At 45.2% G+C, this 22181-nt stretch overlaps 1 protein-coding gene across 8 annotated transcripts in view; it reads left to right on the top strand.

Annotated features, from left to right (window-relative positions):
• The window catches only part of LOC103629927 (Putative ARM repeat-containing protein containing family protein), a 36819-nt gene extending 15367 nt beyond the window's left edge, over positions 1 to 21452 (top strand). For 7 of the 8 annotated variants that reach the window (XM_020539455.2, XM_035960132.1, XM_035960130.1 and 4 more), the window contains 3 exons: positions 20108 to 20562; positions 20758 to 20874; positions 20975 to 21452. In XM_020539455.2, the coding sequence (XP_020395044.1) occupies positions 20108 to 20562; positions 20758 to 20874; positions 20975 to 21115 (713 nt within the window). In that variant the 3' untranslated portion in view covers positions 21116 to 21452. Of the gene's footprint in view, positions 1 to 19288; positions 20009 to 20107; positions 20563 to 20757; positions 20875 to 20974 lie in introns of those variants that run through there. The other variant, XM_023300370.2, reaches the window with a different exon arrangement.
• The last annotated feature ends 729 nt before the right edge of the window (positions 21453 to 22181 follow it).

The following is a 22181-nucleotide window of genomic DNA, read 5'->3' as shown; positions in this document are numbered from 1 at the left end:
ATGCTGCGGTTATCAGCTGGGTTTGGACCTTAGTACTGCAAAGGTTGAATAATATTGTGAGGCCGCCGGATCCTAACAATCGCCTAAATTCTTGGTGGTGTAGAGTTGTTAGCTCCCTACCTAAGGTGATGCAGAAATAATTTAACTCCCTAGTGATTCTAGTTACTTGGGAGCTATGGAAGCATCAAAATGCTTGCATTTTTTAGAATGTGATGCACAGATGGTGGTTTGGACTGTAATTGATGAAGGGCTTTTTAGAATGTGATGCACGGATGACCCTAGGAGGTCATGGCCGTGTATTGTATTTTGTGAGAGTGGGTGTTGTATTTTTTTGGCCTTGGGGGACTCTTTTCTCCCATGGCCTCCCTATTTGCTTTTTAATGAAATGATGTGCACCTCTCCTGCGTGGTTCGAGAAAAAAACTAGGTGGCCAACTTCGGTGCCTCCAACCACACCACCATCAACACTGATAACATCCCCCTCTACACACTGCCTCCTAGGGTCTCCTGCCTCCTGTGCCATGTCTATTGTTGTTGTGTCTACCTAGCATCAGTGTCTTGGCCACCTTGGCTCTGATGTGCTGTCTAGTTTGTCTATTGCTTCAACTATCTCGTGTAATAAAAGCGGGCATGATCTTTGTCATGCCTGTCAGCTAGGAAAACATACCCATTTACCTTTCTCTAGTTCCTCCAGTTGAGCTTCCAAGTTGTTTGAGTTGGTTCATTATGATTTGTGGACGTATCATGTTGTTAGCGTGTCTAGTTACAAATACTACTTAGTCATTCTTGATGATTTTTCTCATTACTTATGGACCTTTCCTCTGCATTTAAAATTTGACACATTCACTACTTTGTCCCACTTTTTCTCATATGTTTCTAGTGTGACAATGGGCATTAGTTTGATAATGCTTCCATTCGGTCCTTTCTCCTTTGTCCTTTCCCATGGCACTTCGCTTCGAATGTTGTGCCTCTACAACTCTTAGTAGAATGGTAAAGTCGGCCATATTTTTATTTGTTCTAGTCATTTTCACTCTGCGTTTTCAAGCTTCTGCTCCAGCACGATACTGGGTTGAAGGCATTGACATTGTGACATACTTGTTGAATTGTCTCCCCCACAAAGACCATCAACGCCTTTTGCTCCCACGGTGCCTTGTTCGGCACTCCCCCTTCCTACAAACACCTTCACATTTTTGGTTGTGCCTGCTATCCCAACCTTTCCGCTGTTGTTCCCCACAAACTTGCACGTCGTTCCACTAATTGTCTTCCTTGGATACTCTTCTGACCATAAGGGGGATGTTGGTGCCTTGATCTCTCTTTCCATTGCATCATTGTCTCCTGTCATGTGTTTGACAAGGCAACTAACCTTGTTTTTTTATTTAAGTCAGGTTCTTTGGCACCATTGGGACCCCACCCTTTGCAGGTTCATCTCTGTCGGCACCCTTGATGCCTATGCCCCTGGTCCTGCCTGACTTCTAGCTTTGTGCGGCCATGATGCCATGCTCTCCTGCGCCACACATAGCCATGGCACCACCCTCTCTCGTGCCATACGCGGCCTCAGAGACCATCATCTACACGTGTCGCCCATGCTGGCTCGGACAACTACCTCCCTCGTCGGTGTTGAGCTCGTCACCCCGCCTGTCAATCACCACCCTATGGCCACACCGGCCATCACGACTTTCGAGAGCTCATGAACCGGTTGATTCCCATTGCGACGTCCTCATCGCCCTTGTCTCCTGTCCTGATGTCCATCCACAATGCCCTTGTCGATCCTCATTTGCGTTGGTATGACGAACGACATCTTAGACTTAGTGCCTTTTCCACCTAGTTCCAATGTTATCACCGGAAAGTGGATCTTCAAGCACAAGTTTCATGCCGATGGGTTCCTGGAGTGCTACAAGGCTTGTTGTATTCTTTGTCGCTTCACCTAGCGGCCTGGAATGGCCTACGATGGCACTTTCACTCCAGTGGTCATACCGGTGATTGCCCACATGGTCCTCTCGCTAGTTCTCTCTTGAGGCTGGCTGGTACATCAACTCGACGTCAAGAATGACTTCTGAGAGCACCTAGAGGGGGGGGGGTGAATAGGTGATCCTGTATACTTCAAAACTTAAGCCACAAAACTTTAATTAAGTGTTAGCACAGTTAATGCCAAGTGGCTAGAGAGAAGATCTTGCACAATATGATAATCACAAGGAGTTCAACACAGAGTAGACACAGTGATTTATCCCGTGGTTCGGCCAAGTACAAAACTTGCCTACTCCACGTTGTGGCGTCCCAACGGACGAGAGTTGCACTCAACTCCTCTCAAGTGATCCAATGATCAACTTGAATACCACAGTGTTATGCTTTTCCTTTCAATTTCCCGTTTGCAGGAATCTCCACAACTTGGAGTCTCTCGCCCTTACACTTGAGATTCACAAAGAAATACGGAGTAAGGGAGGGAAGCAACACACACAAATCCACAGCAAAATGCGCACACACACGGCCAAGAATCGAGCTCAAAAGACTATCTCAAAGTTCTCACTAGAACGGAGCTCGAATCACTTAGAATAACAAACGGATGCGCAAAGACTGAGTGTGGATGATCAAGAATGCTCAAAGGTTGCTTAGTCTCCTCCTCCATGCGCCTAGGGGTCCCTTTTATAGCCCCAAGGCAGCTAGGAGCCGTTGAGAACAAATCTGGAAGGCCATCTTTGCCTTCTGTCGTCGGGCGCACCGGACAGTCCGGTGCACACCGGACACTGTCCGGTGCCCGATTTCTTTCCTTAAACAGTGCAGTCGACCGTTGCTGATCTGGGAGTCGTTGGCGCACCGGACATGTCCGGTGCACACCGGACAGTCCGGTGCCCCCTTCCGACCGTTGGCTTGGCCACGTGTCGCGCGCAGAATCCGCGGCCGACCGTTGGCCCTAGCCGACCGTTGGCTCACCGGACAGTCCGGTGCACACCGGACAGTCCGGTGAATTTTAGCCGTACGCCGTCGGCAAAATTCCCGAGAGCGGCGTCTTCGGGTCGAGGCAGCCTGGCGCACCGGACACTGTCCGGTGCACCACCGGACACTGTCCGGTGCACCACCGGACAGTCCGGTGCCCCAGACCGAAACAGCCTGTTGGCTGTATACAGCCAACATTCTCCTTTTCTTCTTCTCTCTGTTTCTAACACTTAGACAAATATATTAGTACACAAAACCAATGTACTAAGGCTTAGAAACATACCTTTACTTGTGATTTGCACTTTGTTCATCCATGGGCATATATTCATATTTAAGCACATGTGTTGACACTTAATCACCAAAATACTTAGAAATGGCCCAAAGGCACATTTCCCTTTCAATCTCCCCCTTTTTGGTGATTTATGCCAACACAACATAAAGCAACTAGAACAAGTGCAAAATCACTTGAAATAGAACTCAAATCTATTTTGATTCATTTTTGGCATATATGGATCATCCTTTGCCACCACTTGGTTTGTTTTTGAAAATCAAACTCAAATCTCTATCTCTAAGTCAAACACACATGTTGAAGTATAAAGAGAGTCGTTCCAAAAGAGATTGATCAAAGATTTCAAAAACTCCCCTTTTTCCCATAATTGCTACTTCTCCCCACAAGAAGCCAACTTTTGACAAGAGAGACAATAAAAGAGTTTTGACAAACCAAAAGCTCTACTCTACTATTTTCAAATCTCTCAAGTGGTAGCTGATCCATTTATTGCTTTGGCCTTTATTTTCTCCCCCTTTGGCATCAAGCACCAAAACGGGATCAATCTTGGCCCCTTAACCCCATTGCCTCACCAAAATCTTCAATTAAGAGTACAAAGGCAATAAAATCATAGAGATGAACTTGGAATAAGTTACCCTCTCATCGGAGTGCAGTGGAAGTCTTGCATGGTCCAAGTTCACCTTTCCCTTTCAATCCACCTTCGAGACTAAATCAAGCAAACTCAAGCAAATGGTTAGTCTCAAAGGGTCAAGTTGTAACACATCTCCCCCTAAACATGTGCATCACTTTGCAACGGACTTGTGAGGTCCAGGGAGTGTTTGTACAACTTGAGCACCACAATAAGCAACAAAATGCAGAAAGGAACATGATCAAAAGCATAACTACATGTATGCTACAATTCAATCCAGGTTCCGCGAATCTAAGACATTTAGCTCACTACGCAACCTGCAAAAGGTCTTCTCATCTAGAGGCTTAGTGAAGATATCGGCTAGCTGGTTCTCGGTGCTAACATGAAACACTTCGATATCTCCCTTTTGCTGGTGGTCTCTCAAAAAGTGATGCCGGATGTCTATGTGCTTTGTGCGGCTGTGCTCAACAGGATTCTCCGCCATGCGGATAGCACTCTCATTATCACATAGGAGTGGGACTTTGCTCAGATTGTAGCCAAAGTCCCGGAGGGTTTGCCTCATCCAAAGTAGTTGCGCGCAACACTGTCCTGCGGCAACATACTCGGCCTCAGCGGTGGATAGGGCAACGGAAGTTTGTTTCTTAGAATTCCATGACACCAGGGACCTTCCTAAGAATTGGCACGTCCCCGATGTACTCTTCCTATCGACCTTACATCCAGCATAGTCGGAGTCTGAGTATCCAACCAAGTCAAAGGTAGACCCCTTTGGATACCAGAGCCCGAAGCAAGGCGTAGCAACTAAATATCTAAGAATTCGCTTCACCGCCACTAAGTGACACTCCTTAGGATCGGATTGAAATCTAGCACACATGCATACGCTAAGCATAATATCCGGTCTACTAGCACATAAATAAAGCAAAGAACCTATCATTGACCGGTATGCTTTTTGATCAACGGACTTACCTCCTTTGTTGAGGTCTGTGTGTCCGTCGGTTCCCATCGGCGTCTTTGCGGGCTTGGCGTCCTTCATCCCAAACCTCTTTAGCAAGTCTTGCGTGTACTTCGTTTGGGAGATGAAAGTGCCGTCCTAGAGTTGCTTCACTTGGAACCCAAGGAAGTAGTTCAACTCGCCCATCATCGACATCTCGAATTTCTGCGTCATCACCCTGCTAAACTCTTCACAAGACTTTTGGTTAGTAGAACCAAATATTATGTCATCGACATAAATTTGGCACACAAACAAATCACCATTACAAGTCTTAGTAAAAAGAGTTGGATCGGCTTTCCCAACCTTGAAAGCATTAGCAATTAAGAAATCTCTAAGGCATTCATACCATGCTCTTGGGGCTTGCTTAAGTCCATAGAGCGCCTTAGAGAGCTTACACACGTGGTCGGGGTACCGTTCATCCTCGAAGCCAGGGGGTTGCTCCACGTACACCTCCTCCTTGATTGGCCCGTTGAGGAAAGCGCTCTTCACATCCATTTGGAACAACCTGAAAGAATGGTGAGCGGCATATGCTAGCAAGATACGAATGGACTCTAGCCTAGCCACAGGAGCAAAAGTCTCCTCGAAATCCAAACCTGCGACTTGGGCATAACCTTTTGCCACAAGTCGAGCCTTGTTTCTCGTCACCACCCCGTGCTCGTCCTGTTTGTTGCGGAACACCCACTTGGTTCCCACAACATTTTGCTTCGGACGAGGCACCAGCGTCCAGACTTCATTTCTCTTGAAGTTGTTGAGCTCTTCCTGCATGGCCAACACCCAGTCCGGATCTAGCAAGGCCTCCTCTACCCTGAAAGGCTCAATAGAAGAGACAAAGGAGTAATGCTCACAAAAATTAACTAATCGAGAACGAGTAGTTACTCCCTTGCTAATGTCACTCAGAATTTGGTCGACGGGATGATCCCTTTGAATCATCGCTCGAACTTGGGTTGGAGGTGCCGGTTGCGCATCTTCCTCCATCACATGATCATCTTGTGCTCCCCCTTGATCACACGCCTCCTGTTGATGAACCTGTTCATCATCTTGAGTTGGGGGTAGCACCATAGTTGAAGAAGATGGTTGATCTCGTTCATCTTGTTCTTGTGGCCGTACTTCTCCAATCGCCATGGTTCGTATAGCGGCCGTCGGAACATCTTCTTCATCTACATCATCACAATCAACAACTTGCTCTCTTGGAGAGCCATTAGTCTCATCAAATACAACGTCGCTAGAGACTTTAACCAAACCCGATGATTTGTTGAAGACTCTATACGCCTTTGTATTTGAGTCATAACCTAACAAAAACCCTTCTACAGCTTTGGGAGCAAATTTTGAATTTCTACCCTTCTTCACTAGAATGTAGCACTTGCTCCCAAATACACGAAAGTACGATACATTGGGTTTGTTACCGGTTAGAAGCTCATATGACGTCTTCTTGAGGAGGCGGTGAAGGTAGACCCTGTTGATGGCGTGGCAAGCCGTGTTCACGGCTTCCGACCAAAAACGCTCGGGGGTCTTGAACTCTCCAAGCATAGTCCTCGCCATGTCGATTAGCGTCCTGTTCTTCCTCTCTACCACACCATTTTGCTGTGGTGTGTAGGGAGCGGAGAGCTCGTGCTTGATCCCTTCCTCCTCAAGGAACTTCTCCACTTGAAGGTTTTTGAACTCGGACCCGTTGTCGCTCCTTATCTTCTTCACCTTGAGCTCAAACTCATTTTGAGCTCTCCTGAGGAAGCGCTTGAGGGTCCCTTGGGTTTCAGACTTATCCTGCAAAAAGAACACCCAAGTGAAGCGGGAAAAGTCATCAACAATAACTAGACCATACTTACTCCCTCCTATGCTCAGATAGGCGACGGGTCCGAAGAGGTCCATATGCAGCAGCTCCAGAGGTCTTGAAGTGGTCATCACATTCTTGCTGTGATGTGCTCCTCCCACTTGTTTACCTGCTTGACAAGCTGCACAAGGTCTATCTTTTTCGAATTGCACGTTAGTCAAACCTATCACGTGTTCTCCCTTTAGAAGCTTGTGAAGGTTCTTCATTCCCACATGTGCTAAGCGGCGATGCCACAGCCAGCCCATGCTAGTCTTAGCTATTAAGCATGCATCTAGACCGGCCTCTTCTTTTGCAAAATCAACTAAGTAAAGTTTGCCGTCTAATACACCCTTAAAAGCTAGTGAACCATCACTTCTTCTAAAGACAGACACATCTATATTTGTAAATAGACAGTTGTACCCCATGTTGCATAACTGACTAACAGATAGCAAATTATAACCTAGAGACTCTACTAAAAACACATTAGAGATAGAGTGCTCATTAGAAATTGCAATTTTACCTAACCCTTTTACCTTGCCTTGATTCCCATCACCGAATATGATTGAATCTTGGGAATCCTTATTCTTGACGTAGGAGGTGAACATCTTCTTCTCCCCCGTCATATGGTTTGTGCATCCGCTATCAATAATCCAGCTTGAACCCCCGGATGCATAAACCTGCAAGGCAAATTTAGGCTTGGGACTTAGGTACCCAACTCATGTTGGGTCCTACAAGGTTAGCACAAATATTCTTAGGGACCCAAATGCAAGTTTTATCTCCCTTGCATCTTGCCCCTAACTTTCTAGCAACAATTTTCTTATCCTTTCTACAAATAGCAAAGGAAGCGTTTAGAGCACAATAAATTTCGGAAGGTTCATTCACTACTTTCCTAGGAGCATTATGAACTACATTTCTCCTAGGCATTTGGTGAACAACATTTCTTCTAAACACATTTCTACCATGCATAACATGAGAACTAGAAGCAGTCATAGCATAAGAGTCATAAGCATGTGAATCAAAAACATCATTACTTCTAAAAGCATTTCTAGAGTCTCTCCTATCATAGTACATGAAAGCATGATTCTTCTTAACACTATTAGCCATAGGAGCCTTCCCTTTCTCCTTGGTGGAGATAGGAGTCTTATGGCTTGTTAAGTTCTTGGCTTCCCTCTTGAAGCCAAGCCCATCCTTAATTGAGGGGTGTCTACCAATAGTGTAGGCATCCCTTGCAAATTTTAGTTTTTCAAATTCACTCTTGCTAGTCTTAAGTTGGGCATTAAGACTAGCTAATTCATCATTCAATTTTGAAATGGAAACTAAGTGTTCACTACAAGCATTAATATCAACATCCTTACACTTAGTGCAAATTTCAACATGTTCAACACAAGAGTTGGATTTTTGTGCTTCTACTAGTTTAGCATTTAAGTCATCATTAATGCTCTTTAATTTAGAAATTGAATCATGGCATGTAGACAATTCACAAGCAAGCATTTCATTTCTCTTAATTTCTAATGCAAGGGATTTTTGAGCCTCTACAAACTTATCATGTTCTTCGTACAAGAGATCCTCTTGCTTTTCTAGTAGCCTATTCTTATCATTTAAAGCATCAATCAATTCATTAATTTTGTCAATCTTAGATCTATCTAATCCTTTAAATAAGCATGAATAGTCTATTTCATCATCACTAGACTCATCCTCACTAGAAGAAGCATAAGTAGAGTTTCGAGTACTTACTTTCTTCTCCTTAGCCATGAGGCACGTGTGATACTCGTTGGGGAAGAGGGATGACTTGTTGAAGGCGGTGGCGGCGAGTCCTTCATTGTCGGAGTCGGAGGAGCAATCCGAATCCCACTCCTTTCCAATGTGTGCCTCGCCCTTGGCCTTCTTGTAATTCTTCTTCTTTTCCCTCTTGTTCCCCTGTTCCTGGTCACTATCGTTATCGGGGCAGTTAGCGATAAAATGACCAATCTTACCGCACTTGAAGCATGAGCGCTTCCCCTTTGTCTTGGTCTTGCTTGGCTGCCCCTTGTGACCTCTTAGTACCGTCTTGAAGCGTTTGATGATGAGAGCCATCTCTTCATCATTAAGTCCGGCCGCCTCAATTTGTGCCACCTTGCTAGGTAGCGCCTCCTTGCTTCTTGTTGCTTTGAGAGCAAGAGGTTGCGGCTCGTTGATCGGTCCATTCAAGGCGTCGTCCACGTACCTTGCTTCCTTAATCATCATTCGCCCGCTGACGAATTTTCCTAGGACTTCTTCGGGCGACATTTTGGTGTACCTGGGATTCTCACGAATATTATTCACCAAATGAGGATCAAGAATGGTAAAGGACCTTAGTAATAGTCGGACGACGTCATGGTCCGTCCATCGCGTGCTTCCATAACTCCTTATTTTGTTGATAAGGGTCTTGAGACGGTTGTATGTTTGGGTTGGCTCCTCGCCCCTTATCATTGCAAACCTTCCAAGCTCGCCCTCCACCAACTCCATTTTAGTGAGCATGGTGATGTCGTTCCCCTCGTGAGAAATCTTGAGGGTGTCCCATATCTGCTTGGCATTGTCCAAGCCGCTCACCTTATTGTACTCGTCCCTGCACAAAGAGGCTAGCAATACAGTAGTAGCTTGTGCATTTTTATGAATTTGTTCGTTAATAAACATAGGGCTATCCGAGCTATCAAATTTCATTCCATTCTCTACAATCTCCCATATGCTTGGATGGAGAGAGAATAAATGACTACGCATTTTGTGACTCCAAAATCCGTAGTCCTCCCCATCAAAGTGTGGAGGTTTGCCGAGAGGAATGGAAAGCAAATGCGAATTCGAACTATGTGGAATACGAGAATAATCAAATGAAAAGTTCGAATTGACCGTCTTCCTGTAGTCGTTGTCATCGTCCTTTTGGGAAGAAGAGGATTCGTCGCTGTCGTAGTAGACGATCTCCTTAATGCGCCTTGTCTTCTTCTTCTTCCCATCTTTACGTCTGTGGCCCGAGCCAGAGTCGTTGGATTTATCATCTTTTGGCTCGTTGACGAAGGACTCCTTTTCCTTGTCGTTGATCACGATTCCCTTCCCCTTAGGATCCATCTCTTCGGGCGGTTAGTCCCTTTCTTGAAGAGAACGGCTCCGATACCAATTGAGAGCACCTAGAGGGGGGGGGGTGAATAGGTGATCCTGTATACTTCAAAACTTAAGCCACAAAACTTTAATTAAGTGTTAGCACAGTTAATGCCAAGTGGCTAGAGAGAAGATCTTGCACAATATGATAATCACAAGGAGTTCAACACAGAGTAGACACAGTGATTTATCCCGTGGTTCGGCCAAGTACAAAACTTGCCTACTCCACGTTGTGGCGTCCCAACGGACGAGAGTTGCACTCAACTCCTCTCAAGTGATCCAATGATCAACTTGAATACCACAGTGTTATGCTTTTCCTTTCAATTTCCCGTTTGCAGGAATCTCCACAACTTGGAGTCTCTCGCCCTTACACTTGAGATTCACAAAGAAATACGGAGTAAGGGAGGGAAGCAACACACACAAATCCACAGCAAAATGCGCACACACACGGCCAAGAATCGAGCTCAAAAGACTATCTCAAAGTTCTCACTAGAACGGAGCTCGAATCACTTAGAATAACAAACGGATGCGCAAAGACTGAGTGTGGATGATCAAGAATGCTCAAAGGTTGCTTAGTCTCCTCCTCCATGCGCCTAGGGGTCCCTTTTATAGCCCCAAGGCAGCTAGGAGCCGTTGAGAACAAATCTGGAAGGCCATCTTTGCCTTCTGTCGTCGGGCGCACCGGACAGTCCGGTGCACACCGGACACTGTCCGGTGCCCGATTTCTTTCCTTAAACAGTGCAGTCGACCGTTGCTGATCTGGGAGTCGTTGGCGCACCGGACATGTCCGGTGCACACCGGACAGTCCGGTGCCCCCTTCCGACCGTTGGCTTGGCCACGTGTCGCGCGCAGAATCCGCGGCCGACCGTTGGCCCTAGCCGACCGTTGGCTCACCGGACAGTCCGGTGCACACCGGACAGTCCGGTGAATTTTAGCCGTACGCCGTCGGCAAAATTTCCGAGAGCGGCGTCTTCGGGTCGAGGCAGCCTGGCGCACCGGACACTGTCCGGTGCACCACCGGACAGTCCGGTGCCCCAGACCGAAACAGCCTGTTGGCTGTATACAGCCAACATTCTCCTTTTCTTCTTCTCTCTGTTTCTAACACTTAGACAAATATATTAGTACACAAAACCAATGTACTAAGGCTTAGAAACATACCTTTACTTGTGATTTGCACTTTGTTCATCCATGGGCATATATTCATATTTAAGCACATGTGTTGACACTTAATCACCAAAATACTTAGAAATGGCCCAAAGGCACATTTCCCTTTCAATCTCTCCCTTTTTGGTGATTTATGCCAACACAACATAAAGCAACTAGAACAAGTGCAAAATCACTTGAAATAGAACTCAAATCTATTTTGATTCATTTTTGGCATATATGGATCATCCTTTGCCACCACTTGGTTTGTTTTTGAAAATCAAACTCAAATCTCTATCTCTAAGTCAAACACACATGTTGAAGTATAAAGAGAGTCGTTCCAAAAGAGATTGATCAAAGATTTCAAAAACTCCCCTTTTTCCCATAATTGCTACTTCTCCCCACAAGAAGCCAACTTTTGACAAGAGAGACAATAAAAGAGTTTTGACAAACCAAAAGCTCTACTCTACTATTTTCAAATCTCTCAAGTGGTAGCTGATCCATTTATTGCTTTGGCCTTTATTTTCTCCCCCTTTGGCATCAAGCACCAAAACGGGATCAATCTTGGCCCCTTAACCCCATTGCCTCACCAAAATCTTCAATTAAGAGTACAAAGGCAATAAAATCATAGAGATGAACTTGGAATAAGTTACCCTCTCATCGGAGTGCAGTGGAAGTCTTGCATGGTCCAAGTTCACCTTTCCCTTTCAATCCACCTTCGAGACTAAATCAAGCAAACTCAAGCAAATGGTTAGTCTCAAAGGGTCAAGTTGTAACACATCTCCCCCTAAACATGTGCATCACTTTGCAACGGACTTGTGAGGTCCAGGGAGTGTTTGTACAACTTGAGCACCACAATAAGCAACAAAATGCAGAAAGGAACATGATCAAAAGCATAACTACATGTATGCTACAATTCAATCCAGGTTCCGCGAATCTAAGACATTTAGCTCACTACGCAACCTGCAAAAGGTCTTCTCATCTAGAGGCTTAGTGAAGATATCGGCTAGCTGGTTCTCGGTGCTAACATGAAACACTTCGATATCTCCCTTTTGCTGGTGGTCTCTCAAAAAGTGATGCCGGATGTCTATGTGCTTTGTGCGGCTGTGCTCAACAGGATTCTCCGCCATGCGGATAGCACTCTCATTATCACATAGGAGTGGGACTTTGCTCAGATTGTAGCCAAAGTCCCGGAGGGTTTGCCTCATCCAAAGTAGTTGCGCGCAACACTGTCCTGCGGCAACATACTCGGCCTCAGCGGTGGATAGGGCAACGGAAGTTTGTTTCTTAGAATTCCATGACACCAGGGACCTTCCTAAGAATTGGCACGTCCCCGATGTACTCTTCCTATCGACCTTACATCCAGCATAGTCGGAGTCTGAGTATCCAACCAAGTCAAAGGTAGACCCCTTTGGATACCAGAGCCCGAAGCAAGGCGTAGCAACTAAATATCTAAGAATTCGCTTCACCGCCACTAAGTGACACTCCTTAGGATCGGATTGAAATCTAGCACACATGCATACGCTAAGCATAATATCCGGTCTACTAGCACATAAATAAAGCAAAGAACCTATCATTGACCGGTATGCTTTTTGATCAACGGACTTACCTCCTTTGTTGAGGTCTGTGTGTCCGTCGGTTCCCATCGGCGTCTTTGCGGGCTTGGCGTCCTTCATCCCAAACCTCTTTAGCAAGTCTTGCGTGTACTTCGTTTGGGAGATGAAAGTGCCGTCCTAGAGTTGCTTCACTTGGAACCCAAGGAAGTAGTTCAACTCGCCCATCATCGACATCTCGAATTTCTGCGTCATCACCCTGCTAAACTCTTCACAAGACTTTTGGTTAGTAGAACCAAATATTATGTCATCGACATAAATTTGGCACACAAACAAATCACCATTACAAGTCTTAGTAAAAAGAGTTGGATCGGCTTTCCCAACCTTGAAAGCATTAGCAATTAAGAAATCTCTAAGGCATTCATACCATGCTCTTGGGGCTTGCTTAAGTCCATAGAGCGCCTTAGAGAGCTTACACACGTGGTCGGGGTACCGTTCATCCTCGAAGCCAGGGGGTTGCTCCACGTACACCTCCTCCTTGATTGGCCCGTTGAGGAAAGCGCTCTTCACATCCATTTGGAACAACCTGAAAGAATGGTGAGCGGCATATGCTAGCAAGATACGAATGGACTCTAGCCTAGCCACAGGAGCAAAAGTCTCCTCGAAATCCAAACCTGCGACTTGGGCATAACCTTTTGCCACAAGTCGAGCCTTGTTTCTCGTCACCACCCCGTGCTCGTCCTGTTTGTTGCGGAACACCCACTTGGTTCCCACAACATTTTGCTTCGGACGAGGCACCAGCGTCCAGACTTCATTTCTCTTGAAGTTGTTGAGCTCTTCCTGCATGGCCAACACCCAGTCCGGATCTAGCAAGGCCTCCTCTACCCTGAAAGGCTCAATAGAAGAGACAAAGGAGTAATGCTCACAAAAATTAACTAATCGAGAACGAGTAGTTACTCCCTTGCTAATGTCACCCAGAATTTGGTCGACGGGATGATCCCTTTGAATCATCGCTCGAACTTGGGTTGGAGGTGCCGGTTGCGCATCTTCCTCCATCACATGATCATCTTGTGCTCCCCCTTGATCACACGCCTCCTGTTGATGAACCTGTTCATCATCTTGAGTTGGGGGTAGCACCATAGTTGAAGAAGATGGTTGATCTCGTTCATCTTGTTCTTGTGGCCGTACTTCTCCAATCGCCATGGTTCGTATAGCGGCCGTCGGAACATCTTCTTCATCTACATCATCACAATCAACAACTTGCTCTCTTGGAGAGCCATTAGTCTCATCAAATACAACGTCGCTAGAGACTTTAACCAAACCCGATGATTTGTTGAAGACTCTATACGCCTTTGTATTTGAGTCATAACCTAACAAAAACCCTTCTACAGCTTTGGGAGCAAATTTTGAATTTCTACCCTTCTTCACTAGAATGTAGCACTTGCTCCCAAATACACGAAAGTACGATACATTGGGTTTGTTACCGGTTAGAAGCTCATATGACGTCTTCTTGAGGAGGCGGTGAAGGTAGACCCTGTTGATGGCGTGGCAAGCCGTGTTCACGGCTTCCGACCAAAAACGCTCGGGGGTCTTGAACTCTCCAAGCATAGTCCTCGCCATGTCGATTAGCGTCCTGTTCTTCCTCTCTACCACACCATTTTGCTGTGGTGTGTAGGGAGCGGAGAGCTCGTGCTTGATCCCTTCCTCCTCAAGGAACTTCTCCACTTGAAGGTTTTTGAACTCGGACCCGTTGTCGCTCCTTATCTTCTTCACCTTGAGCTCAAACTCATTTTGAGCTCTCCTGAGGAAGCGCTTGAGGGTCCCTTGGGTTTCAGACTTATCCTGCAAAAAGAACACCCAAGTGAAGCGGGAAAAGTCATCAACAATAACTAGACCATACTTACTCCCTCCTATGCTCAGATAGGCGACGGGTCCGAAGAGGTCCATATGCAGCAGCTCCAGAGGTCTTGAAGTGGTCATCACATTCTTGCTGTGATGTGCTCCTCCCACTTGTTTACCTGCTTGACAAGCTGCACAAGGTCTATCTTTTTCGAATTGCACGTTAGTCAAACCTATCACGTGTTCTCCCTTTAGAAGCTTGTGAAGGTTCTTCATTCCCACATGTGCTAAGCGGCGATGCCACAGCCAGCCCATGCTAGTCTTAGCTATTAAGCATGCATCTAGACCGGCCTCTTCTTTTGCAAAATCAACTAAGTAAAGTTTGCCGTCTAATACACCCTTAAAAGCTAGTGAACCATCACTTCTTCTAAAGACAGACACATCTATATTTGTAAATAGACAGTTGTACCCCATGTTGCATAACTGACTAACAGATAGCAAATTATAACCTAGAGACTCTACTAAAAACACATTAGAGATAGAGTGCTCATTAGAAATTGCAATTTTACCTAACCCTTTTACCTTGCCTTGATTCCCATCACCGAATATGATTGAATCTTGGGAATCCTTATTCTTGACGTAGGAGGTGAACATCTTCTTCTCCCCCGTCATATGGTTTGTGCATCCGCTATCAATAATCCAGCTTGAACCCCCGGATGCATAAACCTGCAAGGCAAATTTAGGCTTGGGACTTAGGTACCCAACTCATGTTGGGTCCTACAAGGTTAGCACAAATATTCTTAGGGACCCAAATGCAAGTTTTATCTCCCTTGCATCTTGCCCCTAACTTTCTAGCAACAATTTTCTTATCCTTTCTACAAATAGCAAAGGAAGCGTTTAGAGCACAATAAATTTCGGAAGGTTCATTCACTACTTTCCTAGGAGCATTATGAACTACATTTCTCCTAGGCATTTGGTGAACAACATTTCTTCTAAACACATTTCTACCATGCATAACATGAGAACTAGAAGCAGTCATAGCATAAGAGTCATAAGCATGTGAATCAAAAACATCATTACTTCTAAAAGCATTTCTAGAGTCTCTCCTATCATAGTACATGAAAGCATGATTCTTCTTAACACTATTAGCCATAGGAGCCTTCCCTTTCTCCTTGGTGGAGATAGGAGTCTTATGGCTTGTTAAGTTCTTGGCTTCCCTCTTGAAGCCAAGCCCATCCTTAATTGAGGGGTGTCTACCAATAGTGTAGGCATCCCTTGCAAATTTTAGTTTTTCAAATTCACTCTTGCTAGTCTTAAGTTGGGCATTAAGACTAGCTAATTCATCATTCAATTTTGAAATGGAAACTAAGTGTTCACTACAAGCATTAATATCAACATCCTTACACTTAGTGCAAATTTCAACATGTTCAACACAAGAGTTGGATTTTTGTGCTTCTACTAGTTTAGCATTTAAGTCATCATTAATGCTCTTTAATTTAGAAATTGAATCATGGCATGTAGACAATTCACAAGCAAGCATTTCATTTCTCTTAATTTCTAATGCAAGGGATTTTTGAGCCTCTACAAACTTATCATGTTCTTCGTACAAGAGATCCTCTTGCTTTTCTAGTAGCCTATTCTTATCATTTAAAGCATCAATCAATTCATTAATTTTGTCAATCTTAGATCTATCTAATCCTTTAAATAAGCATGAATAGTCTATTTCATCATCACTAGACTCATCCTCACTAGAAGAAGCATAAGTAGAGTTTCGAGTACTTACTTTCTTCTCCTTAGCCATGAGGCACGTGTGATACTCGTTGGGGAAGAGGGATGACTTGTTGAAGGCGGTGGCGGCGAGTCCTTCATTGTCGGAGTCGGAGGAGCAATCCGAATCCCACTCCTTTCCAATGTGTGCCTCGCCCTTGGCCTTCTTGTAATTCTTCTTCTTTTCCCTCTTGTTCCCCTGTTCCTGGTCACTATCGTTATCGGGGCAGTTAGCGATAAAATGACCAATCTTACCGCACTTGAAGCATGAGCGCTTCCCCTTTGTCTTGGTCTTGCTTGGCTGCCCCTTGTGACCTCTTAGTACCGTCTTGAAGCGTTTGATGATGAGAGCCATCTCTTCATCATTAAGTCCGGCCGCCTCAATTTGTGCCACCTTGCTAGGTAGCGCCTCCTTGCTTCTTGTTGCTTTGAGAGCAAGAGGTTGCGGCTCGTTGATCGGTCCATTCAAGGCGTCGTCCACGTACCTTGCTTCCTTAATCATCATTCGCCCGCTGACGAATTTTCCTAGGACTTCTTCGGGCGACATTTTGGTGTACCTGGGATTCTCACGAATATTATTCACCAAATGAGGATCAAGAATGGTAAAGGACCTTAGTAATAGTCGGACGACGTCATGGTCCGTCCATCGCGTGCTTCCATAACTCCTTATTTTGTTGATAAGGGTCTTGAGCCGGTTGTATGTTTGGGTTGGCTCCTCGCCCCTTATCATTGCAAACCTTCCAAGCTCGCCCTCCACCAACTCCATTTTAGTGAGCATGGTGATGTCGTTCCCCTCGTGAGAAATCTTGAGGGTGTCCCATATCTGCTTGGCATTGTCCAAGCCGCTCACCTTATTGTACTCGTCCCTGCATAAAGAGGCTAGCAATACAGTAGTAGCTTGTGCATTTTTATGAATTTGTTCGTTAATAAACATAGGGCTATCCGAGCTATCAAATTTCATTCCATTCTCTACAATCTCCCATATGCTTGGATGGAGAGAGAATAAATGACTACGCATTTTGTGACTCCAAAATCCGTAGTCCTCCCCATCAAAGTGTGGAGGTTTGCCGAGAGGAATGGAAAGCAAATGCGAATTCGAACTATGTGGAATACGAGAATAATCAAATGAAAAGTTCGAATTGACCGTCTTCCTGTAGTCGTTGTCATCGTCCTTTTGGGAAGAAGAGGATTCGTCGCTGTCGTAGTAGACGATCTCCTTGATGCGCCTTGTCTTCTTCTTCTTCCCATCTTTACGTCTGTGGCCCGAGCCAGAGTCGTTGGATTTATCATCTTTTGGCTCGTTGACGAAGGACTCCTTTTCCTTGTCGTTGATCACGATTCCCTTCCCCTTAGGATCCATCTCTTCGGGCGGTTAGTCCCTTTCTTGAAGAGAACGGCTCCGATACCAATTGAGAGCACCTAGAGGGGGGGGGGGGTGAATAGGTGATCCTGTATACTTCAAAACTTAAGCCACAAAACTTTAATTAAGTGTTAGCACAGTTAATGCCAAGTGGCTAGAGAGAAGATCTTGCACAATATGATAATCACAAGGAGTTCAACACAGAGTAGACACAGTGATTTATCCCGTGGTTCGGCCAAGTACAAAACTTGCCTACTCCACGTTGTGGCGTCCCAACGGACGAGAGTTGCACCCAACTCCTCTCAAGTGATCCAATGATCAACTTGAATACCACAGTGTTATGCTTTTCCTTTCAATTTCCCGTTTGCGAGGAATCTCCACAACTTGGAGTCTCTCGCCCTTACACTTGAGATTCACAAAGAAATACGGAGTAAGGGAGGGAAGCAACACACACAAATCCACAGCAAAATGCGCACACACACGGCCAAGAATCGAGCTCAAAAGACTATCTCAAAGTTCTCACTAGAACGGAGCTCGAATCACTTAGAATAACAAACGGATGCGCAAAGACTGAGTGTGGATGATCAAGAATGCTCAAAGGTTGCTTAGTCTCCTCCTCCATGCGCCTAGGGGTCCCTTTTATAGCCCCAAGGAAGCTAGGAGCCGTTGAGAACAAATCTGGAAGGCCATCTTTGCCTTCTGTCGTCGGGCGCACCGGACAGTCCGGTGCACACCAGACACTGTCCGGTGCCCGATTTCTTTCCTTAAACAGTGCAGTCGACCGTTGCTGATCTGGGAGTCGTTGGCGCACCGGACATGTCCGGTGCACACCGGACAGTCCGGTGCCCCCTTCCGACCGTTGGCTTGGCCACGTGTCGCGCGCAGAATCCGCGGCCGACCGTTGGCCCTAGCCGACCGTTGGCTCACCGGACAGTCCGGTGCACACCGGACAGTCCGGTGAATTTTAGCCGTACGCCGTCGGCAAAATTCCCGAGAGCGGCGTCTTCGGGTCGAGGCAGCCTGGCGCACCGGACACTGTCCGGTGCACCACCGGACAGTCCGGTGCCCCAGACCGAAACAGCCTGTTGGCTGTATACAGCCAACATTCTCCTTTTCTTCTTCTCTCTGTTTCTAACACTTAGACAAATATATTAGTACACAAAACCAATGTACTAAGGCTTAGAAACATACCTTTACTTGTGATTTGCACTTTGTTCATCCATGGGCATATATTCATATTTAAGCACATGTGTTGACACTTAATCACCAAAATACTTAGAAATGGCCCAAAGGCACATTTCCCTTTCAACTTCCTGTATGGCATGCTAAGCGAGACAATCTACTGCAACCAGACTACATGGTTTGTCTAACCTGGTGTGCCGCCTGAACAAATCTCTTTACAGACTTAAGAAGGCATCTCGGGCCTGATACAATTAGTTCGCCTCATATTCGCTCTCCCTAGGATTTACTTAGGTCAAGTCCGATGCATTGTTGTTCATCTTTTGCTAGGGCACCAAGATGGTATACTTGTTATATGTTGATAATATTGTCCTCACAACTTCTAGCACCGAGCTTTTGCAAAATACCATTTCGGCTCCTCAGTGGGAATTTGCCATGAAGGACCTGAGATTTCTCCACCACTTCCTCAGCATCTCAATGGAATGACAATTTAGTTAGTTCTTCCTACATCAGTGCTCTATATGTTGGATATTCTTTTAGCGCTCTAGGATACAGACTACAAACCCTGCATCACGCATGTGGATCTTTAGGTAAAGCTTGCTGTCAAACTCCGGTCCTCCTGTGGCATTTGGAGTTTTGCCGGCACCCTTCAGTATCTAACGTTCATCAAGTCCGACATTGCTTAGATGTTGTTCAACAGGTCTATCTCCACATGCATGATCCTCGGAGCCTCACCTGACGGCGATAAAACATGTTCTACGCTATCTTTTGGGCACTCCAAATCATGTGCTTCTTCGCCTCTCCACCTCCGGGATCGTCTTCTACACTGATGCTGACTGGGTGAGTTATCCGGATACAAGCCAATCCAGCTTGGGCTATGCTATGTTTCTCAGTGGCAACCTTGTCTCCTGGTCCTCCAAGCGTCAAAATGTTGTCTCATGCTTGAGCACTAGGCGGATTACCGCGCCGTCAATAATGGCATTGTTGAAGCTTCCTGGTTGCGTCAGCTTCTCCAGAAACTGCACTGTGCGTTGTCCTGATGCACCTTTGTCTACCGCGACAACATCAACACCATCTACCTCTCCACCAAACCTATTCAACATCAACGCACGAAGCACGTAGAGATCAACCTCCATTTCGTCCGTGAAAAGGTCGGCGTCGGTGAAGTCTGTATCCTTCATGTCCCAACAATGACATAGTCTGTTAACATTTTCACGAAGGGCCTCCTCTCCATGGTGTTTTGGGAGTTTTGATTTAGTCTCAACATCTCTTGTGGCTATAGACGTTCAAACTGCGAGGGGTGTTAGAATTAGCAGTACAACCCTAGATGGGCTCCACTCACCCAGTACTCTATATATGTAGCTATGAATTGTACAGTATTGTCTACGTTACGTATTGTCTACTAATGTAGGGTTTTAGTCGTTTGCATTGTATATAATCAGCCCATAGGGCTTAATGCAATGCAATCTAATTATGTGGCAATACCTCATCTAACACTAATGCTTAATTTTTTGTGCAGCTTCTATTGAAAAGGATATATGGTCTTCTGGAAGTGCTAACGAAGAATATCTCAAAGCACTTAATGCTTTGCTTAGTAACTTCCCTCGTTTGAGGGTCACTGAACCTGCCACATTGTGCATTCCTCATCTTGTAACATCCCTTAAAACTGGTTCTGAGGCAACTCAAGAAGCAGCGCTAGATTCACTATATCTTCTCAGGCAAGCTTGGTCAGCTTGCCCAGCTGAAGTATTTAAAGCACAATCAGTGGCTGCATCAGAGGCTATTCCTCTACTTCAATACTTGATACAGTCTGGCCCACCGCGGTTTCAAGAAAAGGCAGAATTGCTTCTTCAGTGCTTGCCTGGGACTCTTACTGTTACAATAAAACGTGGCAACAATCTAAGGCAATCAGTTGGAAATCCTAGTGCCTTCTGCAAGCTTACTCTTGGAAATAATCCACCACGGCTGACAAAGGTACACCAAAATTGATGTGCTTCTGATTCTCTAGGGATATTGGTCCTTCTCTATTCATTATCCTCTCTCTAACACTAACTTGCTACAGGTTGCATTAACTTTTATTGGCATGCTTATTTGACTATTGGTTTTGAGCATTCTTAATTTTGTTGCATGGATCATTGTTGACCTAAACTTATATTGCTTTATTCATAGATTGTCTCGACTGGCGCGACACCTGAATGGGATGAAGCCTTTGCATGGGCATTTGACAGTCCTCCCAAGGGCCAGAAGCTTCATATCTCCTGCAAAAACAACAGCAAATTTGGAAAGGTGCGATAATAGGATAGATGTAGCACAACAATCACTTTACATTCCTTTATACTTCGCATCACTGTTGTTGAGTCCCATTATCTCAAAATTGTGGTTGCAGAAAGCATTCGGTAAAGTGACAATCCAGATCGACAGGGTTGTCATGTTGGGGTCAGTCGCAGGTGAGTACACCCTGCTACCCGAGAGCAAAAGCGGCCCCAATAGAAACCTGGAAATTGAGTTCCAGTGGTCAAACAAATAACTGCATACCTACATAATTTAGGCGCCCTCTGTAAGTTGAAGATCGATGAGTTTGAGTGTTTTCTTGTTTTGTACTCTGCTAAAGGTTACCCTGTTTGTGCATCATTGTAAATAGCGGGCAGAGAAAGATGTCGTTTGCTGTACCTTCTGTGAGATATAAACAGATGAGTTCTCAGACGTTTTGTACTGGTTGTGTCAGGCTTCATTCGTTTATTTTTTTACCCTGGGATTTTGTCTTTGTAAAGGGGTGTAAACAGAAGTATATGATATGGTTAGGTTCTCATACGGAATGGACGTTTGCGACTTTGCAGTCTCTTACCAGTATACATGTTTATTTGCCATGTTTGTTTTGTTCTCATTTTTGAGGTTTGTGAGGGTGCTGATTAAAAATTACTGAATATTTGATTCATAGTATGCTTTGTGGTTGATTCGGTTTGTGTATGTTATTGGCATTGGGTGTTTGTTCTTTTAAGTGGCAAAATTTAAGTACACAACACTGACTTAGACAAAATCTTCTGGCTCAATATTTAGACATGCTTGGATGTTCAATTTCAAGGTTAGGGCTGAGATGGTCGGTGAATCTCCCTCAGCTGAACAGAGTTGTACTGAATCCAACTCCCTTTTGGCCAGTAGTCTAGATCATAGGAGTTCGAAAAATACTATATACTACCCCCTCTTAAATTATAGATTGCTTTGACATAGTTCTTGCTATGCATTGGATATATGCCATGTCTATATTAAAAAACAAAAACGATTTATAACATGCCCTCGAAAACTTGTGTGAATGTTTCCCAGAACAACATGGCCTAACTATAATTGTGAGCGTAGGAAGTACGTACTTATATAAATTCAGCATTTATCTATAGATAGATTGCAGTAATCATAAAGATGACTAATTGGCATAAGCAGGGCCGTACCGGGGGGGGGGGGGGGGGGGGTGCGGAGGGTGCGGCCGTACCGGGCCCAAAAAACAGAGGGCCCCTTAGTCACTGTACGTTAGCACATTTTCCTGTTAAACATAACTATTATAAACACAAATACGCAAAGAGCAATACACTATCGACCAA

This window comes from Zea mays, chromosome 6 (assembly GCF_902167145.1).
Source record: "Zea mays cultivar B73 chromosome 6, Zm-B73-REFERENCE-NAM-5.0, whole genome shotgun sequence".
NCBI lineage: Eukaryota > Viridiplantae > Streptophyta > Magnoliopsida > Poales > Poaceae > Zea > Zea mays.
The sequence above is the reverse complement of the archived record's forward strand: the minus strand, read 5'-3'. Positions and strand labels throughout refer to the sequence as shown.